General features: G+C 42.6%; 1 protein-coding gene, 1 long non-coding RNA gene and 1 other non-coding gene across 3 annotated transcripts; 1 reads left to right on the forward strand and 2 right to left on the reverse strand.

The window, feature by feature from the left end:
- Window positions 1-4,937: 4,937 nt before the first annotated feature.
- Window positions 4,938-12,447, reverse strand: LOC132665925 (uncharacterized). The gene is made up of 3 exons (XR_009604352.3): window positions 12,205-12,447; window positions 8,177-8,377; window positions 4,938-7,383 (listed from the first exon to the last, which is right to left on the reverse strand). It is a non-coding gene; the product is annotated as an uncharacterized LOC132665925 (long non-coding RNA).
- On the reverse strand, window positions 9,753-9,863 carry LOC132666203 (U6 spliceosomal RNA). Its single transcript, XR_009604563.1, has one exon. It is a non-coding gene; the product is annotated as a U6 spliceosomal RNA (small nuclear RNA).
- Window positions 12,448-12,519: 72 nt separating the features above from the next.
- RMP24 (ribonuclease MRP subunit p24) lies at window positions 12,520-18,512 on the forward strand. Its single transcript, XM_060613626.3, has 5 exons — window positions 12,520-12,695; window positions 12,776-12,798; window positions 15,015-15,211; window positions 16,148-16,344; window positions 18,326-18,512. Exons 1-5 carry the CDS (start codon window positions 12,619-12,621, stop codon window positions 18,474-18,476), a joined length of 645 nt encoding a protein of 214 aa, XP_060469609.1. The 5' UTR covers window positions 12,520-12,618; the 3' UTR covers window positions 18,477-18,512.
- Window positions 18,513-18,968: the final 456 nt, after the last annotated feature.

The following is an 18,968-nucleotide window of genomic DNA, read 5'->3' on the forward strand; positions in this document are numbered from 1 at the left end:
CATGTGACATGGAATGCAGAGGAACGCCTCATGCTTTCAACCCCCCACTCACCCCAGACAGAGTGAAACCAAGTGTATGTGATATACCAAGACTTTTGGTTATCTTTAGTATATTATCAGACAATGTACCTTTCAATTCATGATTTTGAAAAAAAGATTTGCAGTATTTTAAAAGAAGCTTTTATTTTATTAAAAAAAATTTTTTTTTAATGTACATCCAAATTAGTTAGCATATAGTGCAACAATGATTTCTGGAGTAGATTCCTTAGTGCCCCTTACCCATTTAGCCCATCCCCCCTCCCACAACCCCTCCAGTAACCCTCAGTTTGTTCTCCATATTTGTGAGTCTCTTCTGTTTTGTCCCCCTCCCTGTTTTTATATTATTTTTATTTCCCTTCCCTTATGTTCATCTGTTTTGTCTCTTAGAGTGCTCATATGAGTGCAGTCATACGATTTTTGTCTTTCTCTAATTTCCCTTAGCATAATACCCTCTAGTTCCACCCACGTAGTTGCAAATGGCAAGATTGCATTCCTTTTGATTGCCGAGTAGTACTCCGTTGTATGTATATACCACATCTTTATCCACTCATCTATCGATGGACATTTGGGCTCTTTCCATACTTTGGCTATTGCTGATAGTGCTGCTATAAACATAGGGGTGCATGTGTCCCTTCGAAACAGCACACCTGTATCCCTTGGATAAATGCCTAGTAGTGCAATTGCTGGGTCGTAGGGTAGTTCTATTTTTAGTTTTTTAAGGAACCTCCATACTGTTTTCCAGAGTGGCTGCACCAGCTCGCATTCCCATAAAAGAAGCTTTTAAATGTAGTAATGTGGTTGAAAATAATCTTTTCAGTGAGAAAAAAAAATCTCATTTTATGACAGACATCTATGGGAAAGTATCACTTGACTGATAGCTAACTTTTCAAGATCATCAGTTCCATAAAGGAAGCTCACAGTTGCTTGTGTAAGTTACAACAAAACAGTAATTGCCATGGCCATCATTTATTGACCACACACCATGTGTTTACATGCACTCTATCTTTAATCTTCACAATAACCCTATGCAGTGGGTACCATTAGTTCCACTTTACAGATGAGAAAACTGAGGCAAAAAGCAAGAAAGCCTGCTCAAGTTCCCACAGCCAGCAAGGGGTGTAGCTAGGACTTGATCCAGGGTCTTCAGAGCTCAAGGACCACGTCACTCTCCTGACTAGGAAAGGGATAAGAGGTAAGGGATGTGCAGCAAATCCAGAGCACGGCAATGACCTTGCCATGGCCTGGTTGCAAAATAATCTGATCCAAGGTTTCCACTCTAAGAACAAGAGCTAGATGACCTGACAGCAGCAGGGAGCTGCAAGCTCACAGTGTGCACAGAGACAGTTCAGGAGCTACCTGAGGGGTACAGGCACAGAAGCTTCAGAGAAAAAGGGCTGAAGCGGAACATAGGAACTCAGCTTATGTGGGTGATCCAATCTCATCAATGCCAAAGGATGTGAGTAACCATCCCAGGGGACGTGCTGGGATGTTGTACAAATTTCTACCGTGTCCAGTGCAACTGAGGACATCACTAATGAACCTCACTTCTTGGACATCCTGGCATTTGGAGGCAGGGGGCCAACTGATTGTGTTTCAGCCCAATTCAGCAATGATTTATTATCGCTGACAATTCTGTAAGTTGGCAGGGCTTACCTGGGTGGTTCTTATGTTCCATGTGGTGCCTACTGGCGCTCAGCTGGGGCTGGCGCATCCCAGATGGCTTCATGCAGATGACTGAAACCTCAGCTGAGGATGCTGGAATAGCTGGGACTGGCTACATCTCTCCTCCATGGTTCATTATTTGGTAATCTAGTGCAAGCCTCTTTACATGGCAGCTAGATCCCAAGAGGGCAAACACAGACGTAGCAAGGCCTAGTAATGCATTCTATTGGTCAGAGCAAGTCACAGGGCCAGCCCCCACTCCAGAAGAAATAAATTTCACTCCTTGATGGAAAAAGTGACATAAGCAAGAATTACTGGCAGCTATCTTTGCAGACAATCTACCACAAAATGTGAGTGGAAGTTGTTACATCCTATTCAGCTACCAGGTGACCTTCTGCCCTTCTCCCTTTCCTCCTCATTCCTGCCTAGAATGTGGGTGCGATGACTGGAACTTCAGCAGTCATCTTGGAAGATGGAAGCTACACACTGAGCACAGCAGAAAGAGGCAAGGAGATTAGGTTCTGGGTGAGATAGAGGAGCTGCTATGCCAGCCAAGGGCTGCCCCTACTTCCAGAGCATCTACACATTTAAAAAAATTAGTAAATTTGTAAATAAATAAATAAAGTACAGACCTCTACCTTACTTAGGCAATAGTTATTTGGTTCTTCCAGGGGACATAGGCTCAAATGTGAACCACCAACAGAAGGAATCACATAGCCCACACTCATTTCCTGTTTAAAAAAAATAACTAATAGTACATGTTCTGTTTAATTGTTAAGTTCCATCAGAGCCATATAAAATGAGCTAAAGCAAGATTTAAGGTAATAGTTTAGTGACAAGTACCTTGCCTCCCATGTACTAGGATGCAGTCCCTGGAAGCTTATGAGAAAGTGCTAAGAGGCTCCTCATATAAACCCTGCCTCAGAAAAATACTTTAAAAGTCTTTCGGCCAAAACTAAGCAGAGTACCTATTCTGAACACCTCACCGTGGAGGAAGAAATAGTATGCAAAGTTCAAATAGTTCAAATAAGATCACCATAGCCTCCCTCCCCGCCCATTTCTCACTTCCATCCAGTCAACAAACCCTCTTCAATAACCGAGGCTTTATTGCCATATCTGATTCATGGATAAGTAACCTGCCTTTTCTTCCCCCTTTCAAATTTTTAAAAACATCACAAAAGGCAAGTTTTATAACAGAATAGGATTAAGAAGAAGAAGAAGAAGAAGAACAACAACAACAACAACAACAACAACCTAGGAAGACCCTCAGACTGGTAAGCTAAAAAGTGGCAAGGCCATTCAGGTGTTACAAGCCTGATGGGCACACCGAGGGGAGTCTGCAATGACAAATATCCACTCAGCCCTCAAATACAAGAGCGGAGGAAATGGCAGCATCCGCGCATAATACCTGTCTTTTGAAAAGTAGCTGAACTTGCCTGTGTTATTACTTCACTCATTTTCATGTAGGGTTTGGCAAATGTTCTCTTTGACTTTCGTATATATTTCAAAGTATTGGAATATTTTATATTCTCATCTATTTTAAACTAGTAGTTAGCTATCTAAAACAAATGAACACATTCTTGAAATACATTTAAATGTAATTAGAGTTCTGCTGCCATAGACAATATTGAGAGCTAGAGTAATGAATAATTTGTTGTGCTGGTTTTCACCACTTTAATCCTGAAGTCTAATTATTTGCACTAAATGCTTTTCTAGAGATTCCTCCTTGAAAGTTCATCGAGGTATAGAAAAACACAGCACCTTGCAATTTATCTACTAATCCAATTACATATCTTATGATTATATCTTACCATTTGATCATTTGTCAAAAGAAAACTTGTCGCCTACATGCTGCATCCGTTTCTATACCTGCCGTGATAACTTTTAAAATCCCAGTGATTAACCAACGTATTCCTAACTAGAGGCCTCCCCTGACTCCAGGGATGGGTTCAGGGTCCTGTCCCCACACATTTCAGCCGGCACAGCTCTCCCGCGCTCTCCCGCGCGCCTCACCGAGCTGTGGGATCCACTCGGCTGTTTCCAGGTGGTTTTTGTTTTGTTTTCACTTCCCATATCTTTGCTTCTTATCTTTCTGCTCTTTGCTTTCCGTTTCCAATCTCTCTCACTGCTTCAGCATCCGCTGACTTTCAATCTTAAAGCACCCCTGAAGTGGTGGCTTTCTGCCCGTCTGCAGCTCATGATTTACTCACGCGGTTACTCAAAACTCAGGGGCACAGACCCAGGCTGTGCCTCTGGTTACAAAATAAACAGTTTAGCCAAGGTCCTCAAGGGAATGATTAATGCTCAGCACTAATAAAATAACAACTCAACTGCCTCTCCCATACACATCATCTCATTTGCATGATTTGTTTTCAAGGCTAAAATACTACGGACCCGCTTGGTGGAAGGTCCTTTCAGATCTCCTGACCCCAGCCCTGGGAGGCAGAACTGTGCCCAGGCCCGGACCCTGAATCACCAGCCGGCCGCGCTCTTCACTTCAACCCATTTTGCCCACGGACTGCTTGAGTCCTTGGACCCGACTCTGACCGAGGCGCTGGAGTGGCCGGACGTGGGCTCACCTGGATCCGCCGGGGAGCCGGGCGCGGGCTCACCTGCTCACTCGCGGACTCACCTGGATCACTCTCAGACCCGGCGCGGGCTCACCTGGTCACCGCGGGCTCACCTGGTCACCGCGGAGCCGCGCGGCCGCACCTGGGTTCGCGTCCTGCCCGCGCTGCCTGCGGCGGCTCCGGAGGCGGCTCTGCGCTGCCGCAGCCCTGCCCGCGGGGTCAGCGGGGAGGTCCGGCCAACTTATCCGTGTGCCCCTTAAGAGACGGCGGCTGGAAACGCGGACACCCTATTTCGCGGGGTCTTGGCGTTTTCAGGGACCCCTGGAGGCCAGTTCCCTCCGTACACTGACACAGACCTCCCCGGCGCTCTTCCCTTTTCCTGTGGCTAGGGAATTAGCGGCGAGGCGCGGGATCCATCGAAAACAGAAAACTAATTTCCCCCTGCTGGTGACTGTGGGGAACTGCATGTGCTGGAACAAACCTGCCACCGAGGATCCTTGGCCTCCCAGCTGCTAAGGTTGGGGTCCTTCCACCCCCCCACCCCCGTCAAAAGTTAGAAAACCTTCCTTTTATTCATTTTTTTTAAAGTGTCGTATTAAGAGAAAGCAACTCCGTTTTAGCCTTCAGATTAGTGAGAATGAGAAAAATTAAGACATTGCACAAACTAATTTTTTTAACAATTTATTTCCAAGGAAAATTGTGAACATAAAAGGCAGCAGAAAAGAATAATGAGGTCCTAGCTTTTGGTATCGGTGGACTAATCTTCCTGCAGATAATGATTATAAAAGCTGAGTAAAACATTTAAAAGCAGCATTTGAAGGCCTTGGAGACTGACCAAAAGACGACAGAAATTGGGCAGGAAAGCAGTTTTGAAAGATGAACAGAAATTGTTGAGATTTGTGAGTTTGTGGCTTTTTACCTGAGGGCAACCTCCAAGCCATGAGCAGCTCCCAACTGCAGACAGCCACAGCCTGACTGGCTTGAAGAGGACAGAAAACAGTGTGAGGCCATGAGGAGAACTAGAAAGGGAAGGGAGGAATTCAGAGAGGAATCAGTGGAGAGGATGAACCCCTAAATATACACTGTATTAGATTTCTATGGCTGCCATAAGAAACTACAAGCTTAGTGGCTTAAAACAATAGATTTATCATCTTAAAGTTCTGAAGGTCAGAAGTCCTGAACAGGTCTCACCAGGCCAAAGTCAACTTGTTGACAGGCTTTGTAGAGGCTGTAGGGCAGAATCTGTTTTCTGCTCACTCAGATCGGTTACAGAATTCAGTTCCTTGAGGTTGTATGACTGAGTGTCCTGCCTTCTTGCTAGCCGTCAGCCGAGGCTCATTCCCAGCTCCCACAAGGCACTGCTGCATTCCACGACTCGAGGCTTCCTTACTCCATCTTCAAAGGCCACCACTTTGGGTTGAGTCTCTTTCATGCTTCAAATCTGTCCTCCTTTTTCTTCTGTCTCATCTCTCTGACCAACCAGGAAAGGTTCTCTGCTTTGAAGAATCATGTGACTAGACTGGGCCCACCCAGATTATCCAGAATAACTTCCCCATTTTAAGGTCAGTAACCTTAATCCCATGTGCAAAACACCTCTTGCCATGTAAAACAACATGTTCACAGGTCCTGGTGATTAGGTCACAAACATCCTCAGTGGGCCATTATGCTAACAGAGTCTGCCCTCTGCCCTCAAAGATCACCTCCTGGTATCAGGAAGTACCTTAAATACACGAGGCATGCCAATTAAATGAGATCGTCAGAATGGATTAAAAACAAAACAGAAACTTAAAAAAAAAAAAAACAATTGCACACTATATACAAAAAAAAAAAAAAAAAAAAAAAGGACCCTGAGTACAAAGACACAAGTAGATTGAAAGTAAAAGGACGGAAAGAGTTATACCAGGCAGCGAGAAAGAAGAAATCTGAAGTAACTAGCAAACATATGAAAAGATGCTCAACTTCACAAGTCATAAGAGAGATGCAAATCAAAACCACAGGGAGATATCCTCTCAGACCTACTAGATGGTCACCACTAAACAAACACACACACAAGTCAGGCAATAACAAGTGACGGTGAGCATGTGGAGGAACTGAAGTGCTTTGTGTACTGTTGGCAGGACTATGAAGTGGGGCAGCTGCTGTGGAAGATACTTAGTTTCTGGAGGTGCCTCCAAAAATTAAAAATACAACTACCATGTGACCCAGCAATCCCGATTCTGGGTATTTGTCTAAAAGGAATTTTAAAAAAGAAAATAATTTAAAACAGGATCTGAAAAAAATGTCTGCATACCCACGTCCGTTGCTGCATTATCCAAAGTGGCCAAGAAGTGGAAGCAACTCAAATGTCTGTTGACAGATGAATGAATGAAGAAAATCTGGTATATACATACAGAGGAATATGCTGCTTTTAAAATACAAAATCCTAGAACGTGTGAGTGGCTCAGTCAGTTAAGCGTCCGACTCTTGATTTCAGCTCAGGTCATGATCTCACAGTTCATGGGTTGGAGCCCCGCATCAGGCTCTGCATGACAGCACCAAGCCTGCTTGGGATTTTCTCTCTCTCTCTGTCTCTGCCCTCCCCCGCCTCTCTCTTTCTCTCTCAAAATAAATAAACTTAAAAAAATTTTAATAAGAAGCAAAAATAAATAAATAAAATGATGAAATCCTGTCACACGCTATACAACATGGAGGAACCTCAAAGACATGCTAAGTGGAATCAGCCAGTCACAAAAGGACAAAATCTGTGTGATTCCACTAATATGAAGTATATACAGTAGTCAAAATCATAGAAATAGAAGATAGAAAAGTGGTTTCCAAGGGCTGGAGAGGGTGAGAAGGAGGGTTTACTAGCATTTCAGGGTATAGAGTTTCACTTTAACAATATGAAATGGTACTAAAGATCTATAACCACAACAGTGTGGGTATACTTAACACTACCAAACTGTACGCTTAAAAATGGTTAAGGGGCGCCTGGGTGGTTCAGTCGATTGAGCATCTGACTCTTGATTTCAGCTGAGGTCATAGTCCCAGGGTGGTGGGATCGAGCCCCGCATTGGGCTCTGTGCTGAGCGTGGAGCCTGCTTAAGATTGTCTCTCTCTCTGCCCCTCTCCCCTGCTCAAAAAAACAAACAAACATTGGGGCGCCTGGGTGGCGCAGTCGGTTAAGCGTCCGACTTCCGCCAGGTCACGATCTCGTGGTCCATGAGTTCGAGCCCCGCGTCAGGCCCTGGGCTGATGGCTCGGGGCCTGGAGCCTGTTTCCGATTCTGTGTCTCCCTCTCTCTCTGCCCCTCCCCCGTTCATGCTCTGTCTCTCTCTGTCCCAAAAATAAATAAAAAACGTTGAAAAAAAAAATTTAAAACAAACAAACAAACAAAAGATTAAATGATTAAGATGGCGAATTCTATGTTATGTGTTTTTTACCTCAATTTTAAAAAAGGAATCTGAAGTGACTGTATTAATATTTGACAAAATAGACTTTAAGGAAGAACATTATTACAGATAATGGGGGAAATATCATAATGATAAATGGGTGATGCATCAGGAAAACATAACAATGAAAGTATTTATGCACCTAATATCAGAGCTTCAAAATACCTTAAGAAAAACAAACAGAACTAAGGGGAGGAATAAGCAAGTCCAAAATCATGGTGAAAGACTTTAAGACCCTGTTCTTGATAATATATAGAACAAGTAAATACACACAAAAAAATCAATAGAATATCTAAAAAACAATACAGATCAGGAATTGGTGAACTATGGTCTATGGGGCAAATCCCATGAATAAAGATTTACTGGAAAACAGCCACATTTACTCGTTTATGGATTGTGGACAGCTGTCTGTGGCTGTTTTCACGGAGTGGAGGGGAGGCAGCAGAGACCATAGGTCTTGCCTCAAATACTTACTACCAAGCCCTTCATGAGAAAAGCTGGTTTTCAAGGGTGTGACTGTTTGGTGAAGCAGTCGTACAATAGCTGTGGACAAGTCATTGCCAGATAATTCCAACATCTGTGTCAATTTTACTGTTGATGTCTGTTGACTGTTGTTTTCCCACGTGAGATGAGATTTTCTTGGTTTTTCATATGCCAAGAATTTTGGACTGTCTCCTGGAAATTATATTTTGTAATGAGACCCTGGGTCTTGTTTAAATCCTATGCAGTATGTACATATTTTTGTTTTAGGGAATAGACCTGCTTAGGGTCATACTACAAGCTCAACCTGCCTTTTGTGAGTTGTGGTTCACATTTAAGTTGTTTCCAAAGCCTTTGCAGTACAATTTGGATAGACCCTGAACAAGTTACTACTCAGTGGTCATCTGGAGCCTGGTTGATGGTCTGTTAGTTCGGTTCTCCAGTACTTTTCTACAATGCCCCTTTCTGGCTCTATGACCAGAAAGCTGGAGCTGGAAAGTTACTCCATGGTCATGTGCCTCTGTGACTGCTCCCATCTTTGGCCAAATGGCAGGAGGCAGAAAGAGAAACAGAGGTCTGCAGAGCACAGCTAGGCAATTTTGTTCCAGGTGCAATGAGGAGTCTGGAGACTCTGAGCAAGGACATTCCATGTCCAAAAAAATGACTTACATTTTAAGAAGGCCACTATGCCCTGTGAAGAATGGGCTGGGAGAGAGGACACAGGAAAAGAATGTAGGGGGCCATGCTAGGGATGCAGGCAAAAGGAGAGGGTGGCCAAGGTGTGCGGAGAAGTGAAGAGTCCCCATCTGCTCCTGGTGGGGAGCTGGCACCCCAGAGTGGATTGGCTACAAGGGGTGGGAAGAGGATGCAGCAATGGTGCTTGGTGGGGCTGACACAGAGGAAGACTGGGTGGCTGGGCAGGCTGGTGGGGGAAATCAAGAGTGCCATCTGGGCCACAATGTGTCTGAGAAGACAAGTTGCAATGCAAGCAGAGATGCTGAGGTGGCATCTGGAAGTAGGAGTGTGGTGCTCAGAGGCGAGAGAAGAACTGAAGGAAAGTGTGGTGGAGGGCAGGGGAAGTAGGTGTACGTGCGCACACAGTGCATTTCTCCTCTTTTCTGCTGTATTGGTTAGTGAAGCAGATAAAGACTCTAGAAACAGATGCAACTGTGTTAAAAAAAAAAAAACCTTATGTGATAAACTGGCATTTCACCTAATGCCACGGGGTATGAGGATTATATGAGTTACAAGTAAGATGCTTAGAAATGCCTGGCACACATTCAGTGTTCACTGCATTGTTTAAATTTCAATTCCAATAGAAAAAGAGTAATTTACCTAGTAAGAGTTATTCACGTAACTTGCTAACCATCTGGAAAAAATGTCAGTTAGATGCTCTACCCTATACTTAAGTAGAAATACATTTCATATTGATTAAAGATGTGCATGGAAGAAGTCAAACTAGAAAAGCATGAGAAAAACATTTGGATGGATAGTTGGTTGTTTAGTCTTGGCATAAATGAGGCCATTTTATTTTATTTTATTTTATTTTATTTTATTTTATTTTATTTTATTTTATTTTTAATGTTTCACAAATTTGCATATCATCCTGCATGGGCAGGGAGGGGCCATGCTAATCTCTGTATCCTTCCAATTTTAGTATATGTGCTGCAGAAGCAAGCACTAAGCGAGGCTTTTTAAAGCTACACAGGAAACTCAGATCCAGTAACGAAAAACGTTTGACCACATACAAAATCCTATATGGCAAAAATGCTATAAACCATGCCAAAGAAAAATGGTAAGCAAGAAAGTACTGCATTCTATATGACAAGCAGAGGATAATTTTCCCCAAGACACAAAGATCTCCTAGAAGAGGAGAAGATTTCTCTTCACAAGAGAAAATGCAAGCATCAAGGAACATATGAAAAGAGACTTTATCTCACTTGTATTTAGGAGAACCAATGGCTTTCACATTTTCACCCATACAGTCGAACCCAACTTTCTCAGATATTATGCTTAGAGTACAAATTGCTACAACCTGTTTTGCAGGTCTGACAAATACAGATGCGCACATCATTCCACTAATTTCTCTTTTAGGAATTCAGACAAAAGAAATAAAAAGTACCAGTTCATACAAGATTTTTTGCTGTTGCAAAAATATATGTACTGACCTGGAAAGATGTCTGCGGTCTTTGGTTAAGGAAAAAGGCAAGTTATGTAGTAAGGGACTAACTTTCTAATTTTCGCTTAGCTTTTTTAATGTATGTTTTGGTTTTTTAGTGCGTGTGTATGTGTTCGTGGTAGTGGGTACAGTGGTTAGAGGGGATGTTTATACACGCATCCATTTACTTATGTGTGGACGTAGAGGAGAAGATACCTATCTGCTAAACGTCCATCAACCAGAGAAGTAGGATGAAAAGGTGGGAAGAACAGATGTAATAACTTTTCCTTTGAAAAATTAAAATACGTTTATACAGATGTAAATATATGCTTTCTTTTTACAAACTTCTGTATCATTTTGACGTAGACAGGCCAGGTCCAGGAACACAGAGGAGGTCCCACAGGACAAGCCAAGAGGGTCCTTGGCTTTGTGCAGGAGAGAAATCAGGAAGTGGGAAGTGAAAGCAGAGTTTATTGAACAGTGTAAGTGGCAGAGTATAGCAGACAGAGTGGGAGACTCGGAAAGGAAACGAGAGTGAGTCTCTTCACCACTTGGGGTTAAGAGTTTATATTGAAAGGGTCCAGGGTATGTGTTCCTCCAGGAATCCAGGGTAGGGTTGGATTCGAGGGTGAGTGACAGGTGAGTAATAGTTGTTATTTCAAAAATCATCGCAGGGAGGGGATATCGATGCCAGCAGTGGGTGAGATTTGTTTGAAGCTAATGTCCTGAAACATGTTTGAAATCCAGTTCTTCTTAGATGTTATCAGGCATTTGGAGGCCTAAAACAAAACTCAAAGAATGATTAACTTTCTTGCCTCCTTCTTGGAGTGGGAACATAGGTTATTTGGTTTAGTCAGACGCAAGGTGAAATATAGAACATGAGTAAATGGGGCCTTGCAGAAAAACAGCAGAGATGGAGCCTTTCTAAAAATGGAATCCTTTCAGTTTCCCTATCTCAATTTGAGTCCTTTCAAATATTGAAAATGAAGGGTAAATAAGGGTCTAATCTCCAGAATATATCTTTTAAAACTCTAACAACTCAACAACAAAAGGCAAACAACCCAACTTTAAAATGAGCAAGGGACTTGAATAGACATTTCTCCAAAGAAAATATACAAGTTGTCAACAAACACATGAAAGGATACTTGGCATCATTATTCACTAGGGAATGCAAATCAAAACCACAGTGAGATGCCACTTCACACTCTCTAGGATGGTTAGAATAAAAATACAAGAAAACAAAACAAAAACCAAAGTGGAAAATGAGGGTTGGTGAGGATGTAGGAGAAATTGGAATCTTTGTTAAACATGGCATTACTTTAGGATCCAGCATTTTCACTCCCATTTACCCCCCCCCAAAATAGAAAACATACATGTTCACAGTAGCACTATCCACAGCAGCCAAAAGGAAATAATCCAACTGTCTATCATTGATGAACGAATAAAGACTACTTGGTATACATTCGACGTAAAGTCATAAAAGGGAATGAAGTTCTGATATAAGCTACAAGGCGAATGAACATCATAAACATTATACTAGGTGGAAGAATCCGGACACAAAAGATGACAGGTATGATTCCACTTACAAGAAATGGCGAGAATAAACCCACAGATTCAGAAAGCGGACTAGTGGTCGCCGGGGCCTGGCAGGGAGGGGAGAATGGGAAGCAACTGCTAAATGGGGAAGGGGTTTTCTTTAGGGTGATAGAAATGTTTCCAAACTAGGTAACAGTGGTGTTTGCGCAACACTGAGAATGTACTGAATCGTCAACACTCTCCTATGTGTATTTCACTTCAGTTAACGGGGGTGAAGGTAAGCTCGCTTGTGCACTGAGAGAGGAGGCTGGCCCGCTGCCGCGCTTACCCCGGTGGCCTCCTTGCGGACCCAAGTCCACATCCTCGATGGAGAATCTAGAAGGCGGCGTGGGCTGAGGAAACAACAGGGGTATCACATAGGACGCCATCAGAAGCCAAAGACAGGCCGGCCGGTCACTCTTTTCCAGCGTCGAAACCACCGCCGGCTCCCGCCACTCCGCGCAGGCGTGGGTCTGAAGCGGATCCGGGGGGACGGGGCGGAGCCTGGGGGCAGGGCCAAGGGCGGGGAGGGGGTCGGCCTGCGCGCCGGGCGGGACTCGAGGAAAACCGGAACGCCTCTGCGGCGGGCGCCTGTTTCCGGAGGGAGCTTGGAGTCCGAGGTCAAAGTCCGGTGCGCTGGGAAGCCGGCTTCCGGAGTCCGCTGTCGTCTCCGGGGCTTAGCCGCGTGGGAGCAGTGGGAGAGATGAGGCAGAAGCATTACCTTGAGGCTGCGGCGCGGCAACTATACGAGAGCTGTCCGGGCCAGGCCCGGTATCTCCTGTAAGAAAGGGGCAGGAGGGGATGCGGGCGGCGGTGGTGGGTCTTCCCTCTTCGCTCACGGTTCTCCTCCTCCTTTACAGCTGGGCCTACAGTTCGTCACACGGTAGGGAGAACGTCCGACGGTTGCGGGTCAGACGCTCGTCGCCCCGCTCCCCTCCATTCCGCACAGCGCTCAGGATGACCCAAAAGAGAAATCTCATCGACCCACTGCACTCCTAACCGCCTCCCCCCGCAACTACCCCAGAGGCTTCTGTTTCATGAAAAGTTCCAGTTTCCTTGGATCTCTTTTCGTTAACCTCACTTCTTTGTGACAGTTTTTCATCCAGTCTCATGGCTTTTAAATTCTGTATGCTGAGGACTTCCAAATTTGTACCCCCAACCAGGACTTCTCCGCATTCTAGACTTCTATCCAGAAGCCTTCTTGACAATTTCTTTTGAGTGTCTGTTAGGCCAAAACTCGAGCTTTACCTCCCAACCCAGCCTTCCTCTAGTTCTTACCAGTTCAGTTAGCGGGAATTCCATCCTTAGAGTTATCAGCCCCCAAACTCTGGGGCCATTTTTGACTCCCTAACAGCTCTCCTCCCCAAGCCAGTATGCCAGCAAATCCTGTTGGCTTTAAAGTATATCCAGAATCTAGCCACTTATCACCATCACTTATCATGTTACTATCCTGGACCACGTCAACAAGCTCTCATGCATACTACAGTCCATTCTCAATTGAGCGGCCAGAGTGAGCCCAGTAGAAACCTAAGCTAGATCATGTTATTCTTTGCTACAAACTCTCAAATAACTTCCCATCTCAAAGTAAAAGTGAAAATCTTTTAAGTGGAACTACAAGGACCTACATCAAAGTTCAAGGTTGCCTCTCCAACCTGCTCTTCCCTTTTGTTTACTCAACTCCAACCACTGTTAGCCCTCCTTGTTCTAAAGCAGCCTTTGCAGCTGTCCTTCCCTCTACCTGGAATTCTTAACCTCGTGTATCTTCATGGATTCCATTCTCACTCGCTTCCTTCTGCTCTCTACAGATGTCATTCCACAAAGCTTTCCGTGGCTACCTTATTTAAGACGACAGCAGCTGTGTGGGCGCCTGGATGGCTCAGTTGGTTAAGCATCTGACTTGATTTGGGCCCAGGTCGTGATCTCACAGTTCGTGAGCTCGAGCTGCGAGTCGGGCTCTGCACTGACAGGAACGGTTCACCCTTTCTCTGCCCGTCCCCTGCTTGCTTTCTATCTCTCTCAAGATACATAAAAATAAACTCTAACAAAAAAAAAAAGGACTTCAGCACCTCCATTGCCACTCCCTATTCCCCCTTTTTTCCCCAGCACTTAGTATTTGGTGTTGCCATATTTACTTTCTCTCTCCATGAATTGTCCTTTATTCACTGTTTTATCTCTTGCACCCAGAACTCTTCCTGGCACTTTACAGTCACTGATAAATATGATTGAATTTAACATTTGGCAGAGCTGGGTTACAAGCATGGTCTTTAGTTGTATATGTAGAGTGCTCGCCAATAAATATTTGTTGAATAAATTGATGGTGTACCCACCTTCCTTTCCAGCTGCATCACTTCCCCAACCTCACCTTTCCCTAATAGCCATGCTTTCTTTTTCACTGTACTTCTGCCTGAAAGCCCTTTTCTAATAATAGACGCCATTCTCTAAATATAGGTATTTGACCTCTCTCAGGCCACTTCTTTTGGAGTGTTTCTGGCTGGTCTATACAGAGTTTAATAATTTCCAGGGCATTTTAATTATACTCTATTACAGTTCTTACCGGAACTGTATTTTCTTTTGCTTAGGGCTCACCTAGAGTGTGAGTTCTTTAAAGATAGCAACTCTCTTACTCCATATTTATGTCTCCCTAGCCCAGTGTGGTAGATGGCTATCTTGACTGCATAAACAGTCTGGGGCAAGTCTGTTGTCCTTTTACCTTGCACTGAGAGTTATCTGCAGAAAGCCTGGCCCACAAACCACAAAATTATGCTAATTGTTTAAAAAAGAAACAATCACAGTATAATTTATTGTTTTATGATAAATATGTAAAATTGGCAAGATCGTCTTTTTTACTTAGTAACAAGTAATGAGTAACATCGCAAAGAATGGGGACTTCACCTGTCGCTAAAGGAATGAATGGATAGAATTAGTGTTTTGCAAAATGAATTATTGCCAGTTTATCTTCTTGTAAGTTCTATTTTGAGTTTGCTTAAGGAAAATATATATCTGCTCATATTAAACAATACACTTTTTCACATAATATTGGCTTGAGGTAACAAACTATTCTGATGGACTAAATCATGAGTTTCATTTGTATAATTTCAGATGATAACACTTTTGAAGGAACATGTCCATACTGTTTCCAGTTGCTGGTCTCAGATAACTCTCGAGTGCGCCTCAAACCCAAATCCAAATTGACACCCAAAATACAGAAACTTCTTAACCGAGAGGCAAGAAATTGTACACTCAATTTTAAAGAAGCAAAAATTGTGAAAAAATACAAAGACTCCAGAAGTGTATTGGTAAGATTTCAATTCTAGTATGTATAAATAAACTAGAATTTTCTTTTACTTAAATTGAAGTTGGTTAAAGATCAGACTGTATATAACTCAGAAGTTTGTGATCATACATTCAGATTGTCAAAATATATACATAAGTTTTTCTTCTAGTGATGTTTCATCAAGAGTAAAGCTTATTTTTAAAAAATTTGTAATTGAAGTATATAGTTGACATACTAGTTTCAAGTTTACACATAGTGATTTGACAATTACATTATGAAATTCCTACTATAAGTCAGCCTCTGGAGCTAATGGAGTGAAGAGGTAGGAGAATGTGAGAATTCATTTGATTGGTTTTATAAATTAACTTAGACCTATGTTTGCAGAATCACTAAGAGTTTGAAGGGGTCACTTAAAATTTCAGTGATAATTTGCCATGTTTTATTGGAAAACCACTTGGAGTTTGTCTGCAACAAATGTTAAATGTCAACTGCTGTTGTAAAGAACATCCTTCCAGATGTCAAAGGGTTTCAATCACAGTCTCCTCCATTCTCCCCGAACGTGGTTTTATATTGAGAACGTAGAGGCTTTGTTATCTTTAAAAGGTGTTTTAGAGGAACCTGGCTGGCTTATTGATCTCAGGGTTGTGAGTTCAAGCCCCCACATTGGGTGTAGAGATTATTTAAAAGTAAAATCTTTAAAAATCAAATGAAAATAAAAAGGTGTTTTGAATTAAATACAAATGTTTAACCAGTAACTTTTTATCGAAGATTTTCTCATTTTAAATTTGTGTCTTGTCTGATTGCTGCCGCTAGATTATAAACTCCCTCAGGGGAGCCCCTGTTACTCACCAGTATTACCTGGTGTAGTCCCTTATGTACAAGAATTTAATGAACATGTAGTTTATTGGATTAAATTGGAAAAGAAATCAGGCCCAGTATTTCTTCTTTTTTATGACAGTTGATTACTTGTAAAACATGCAACAGAACAGTTAAACATCATGGTAAAAGTAGAAGCTTTCTATCCACACTGAAGAGCAGTCCTACCACTCCTACGACTAAACTCAGCCCGAAGACACCAGAGAGAAAGACTCCGAGTTCCACAAACCTAAATCACACGTGTGGTTCCAAAGGCAAGAGGCCAGCCTTTGTATTCAGGTATCTGAATTCATTAAGCTATTTGAATTGCTGGTGTTAACTCTTATTTCTTCTAATTTCCTTTGTTTAATATACACTCCCTAAATTTGCCACGCAGGTTAGGCCTTGGCCCCTTTTTTCCCTCCATATCCTTTTCTTTTCTAATGTCCTATGCTCCCGTGTTTTTCATTCTCCTCTCTGTTTATAACTTCCAGGTATATTCCTCTACTTCAACCTCTCCTGGGTCCGTTCCCAGCTGCCTGCTAAATACATCCATTTTATCCCCCCACCATGTCCCCACAGCTGACTACTCAGACCTCTTCATCCTCCTAAGTTCCTTATTCTGTCAGTGAACATGCCCTTGACATTCTGACCTGACATGGTGAGTAGAGTTGACAGCTCCTACTCCCTTGGTCCTTGTCCAGTTAGTTGCCAGTTTCCATCTGTCCTACCTCCATGGTGTTTGCACCTGTTCTCCTTTTTTCCTACTGCTGTGTTCAGGTCTGTATCCACCTTTTGCTGGGATTTACTACTGTAATGGATTACTGTATTATCCAGTAAATGGATTATTTTGCTGGATTACTATAGTAATTTCTTGCTTCTAGTTTCAAACCCTTCTAGCCCGATCATTTCCCTAACGCACAGCTCTGATTAGAAGCCTTTCACACTTCACCTCCGTAGCATTTGGGTCAGATGTTCCAGCCTGGCTTCCCAGCCCTTATTACCTGGCACCAATCTGTCTGCCTGTTGTACTTTACCTTAATTCATCTTATGTATCAGCAAAACTGAACCACTCAGTTTACTTTCTTGCTCTAAACCTTTGTTCTTTGTATTTCCTCTGATTTCCTGTCAGAAGTTCCTATGGAAATCTCGCTGAATAGGGATTTGTCAGGTGCTACTAAATTAACTGTATGACTGAGCACATGTCTTATTTTTGTAGTTCACAGTACTATATTCACTTTGATAGTCAGTAAATTTAGTTTCGTAGAAACTGGGAAAGGAATTTTTGGACGTTTTTTGCCGAAAGAGAAACAGTCTGGTAGTTTCTTGAATATAAATAACATAAGTCAGCAAGGACTGAATTATCTCTGTTTACTGAATTGAGTTTTTTATATTGGTGTTTACATTTATCAAATTGGGTAAGAATTAAAATTTCAAGTCCAGTTTTCTCCATATTTTGATCTAATTATTTTGATATTTGGCTGGTAGGAATTCATCACAGAAGTTTCTACTTTATTGGACAAATATAGATAAAAGAGGATTTGGCATATTTAAAATAATTAACTTGTATTTAGACCAGACTGCTTTTTAGATATATGCAGGAATGGGAAAGATGTTTCACATTTATCATACAGATGGGGAGTGGAAGAGGGATCAGACTGACAAACCCCAATAAGGGTTCGTGGGTGTGGAACACAACTGGAGGGCATGAAATAGAAGGAAGCTAAATATATACACAGCAGCTGGAGAACCATTTATCCAGGGAATATTTTTAGAAGACCCCTTCTGTGCCTGGCACTGCTAAGTAGCGGGGGAATACTTGACTAGTAGTACACAGTCTACCCTGGGGAGCTTATGCAGGCGGGGAGATACGATGGAGTGGCACCTGCGTGTGGAGGTTGAGTTCTTCAGTTTTGAGAAAGGAAGTGATCTTGAGCTGTGAAGAAACAGGTTTTTAAAGTCCTTAGAATTGTCAGGAATCCTGATGTCAGACTTAAAGGGAACTCAGACCCGATGACACTTTACCTTTAGCCTTCTTGAGGTTTGATGGAAACTTCCAGAACCACCCAGCATACCTCCTGAATATTGCCTAGAGCCTCAGTAGTCAGGGAGTTTTTAACAAAATGGGAAATGAATGCTGGGTCCAGCCACTGCTCATATGTGGCCATAATACACAAGGGTAGAAAAGGATTCTAGTAGCAATTATCTAGGCTAAGCAGGAAAAACACTTTTAAAACTTACTTATCAGTATAACTAAGTGTGGTTTTATGTTTGTTTTCAGGACACCGACATCTGGACAGTCAACACCCACCTGCTCAAATAGTGTGAGCAAAACTAAGAAACACTTCTCTAAATTAAAATTGTTGCTTAGTCGGAGTGAATCCCAAAAGAATTCAAAGGTGGACTTCAGAAATTTCTTATTGTCTTTGTAAAGGATAGTCTGTGAAATAAATGTTTTGTTTTGTTTTTTTAATGTTTATTTACTTTCGAGAGAGAGAGACAGAGCTCAAGAGGGGAAGGGCCAGAGAGAGAGGGAGACACAGAATCTGAAGCAGGCTCCAGGCTCTGAGATGTCAGCACAGAGCCCGACACGGGGCTCGAACTCACGAACCGCGAGATCATGACCTGAGCCGAAGTCGGACGCTTAACCGACTGAGCCACCCAGGCGCCCCTGTGAAAATAAATGTTTAATGCAACTCTGAAACTAAAGTTAGTCAGAAAAACATCTTTTCTAAAACTTTGATTATTTAAATGCATGGAAACTAAGGTCCAAGAGCAAACTTCTCTGGGCTCTTTTCAGTGTTGATGGAGAAAATGCTTCATTAAAATTAATAACTGAAACCTGTCTACTTCACAGGGTGGCTGTGAGGATCAAAAATATATGAAGAAAGGTCCTTGTCAATAGCAAAGATATTATGGACATT

Source organism: Panthera onca, chromosome D3 (assembly GCF_046562875.1).
Source record: "Panthera onca isolate mPanOnc1 chromosome D3, mPanOnc1 haplotype 2, whole genome shotgun sequence".
Taxonomy (NCBI): domain Eukaryota; kingdom Metazoa; phylum Chordata; class Mammalia; order Carnivora; family Felidae; genus Panthera; species Panthera onca.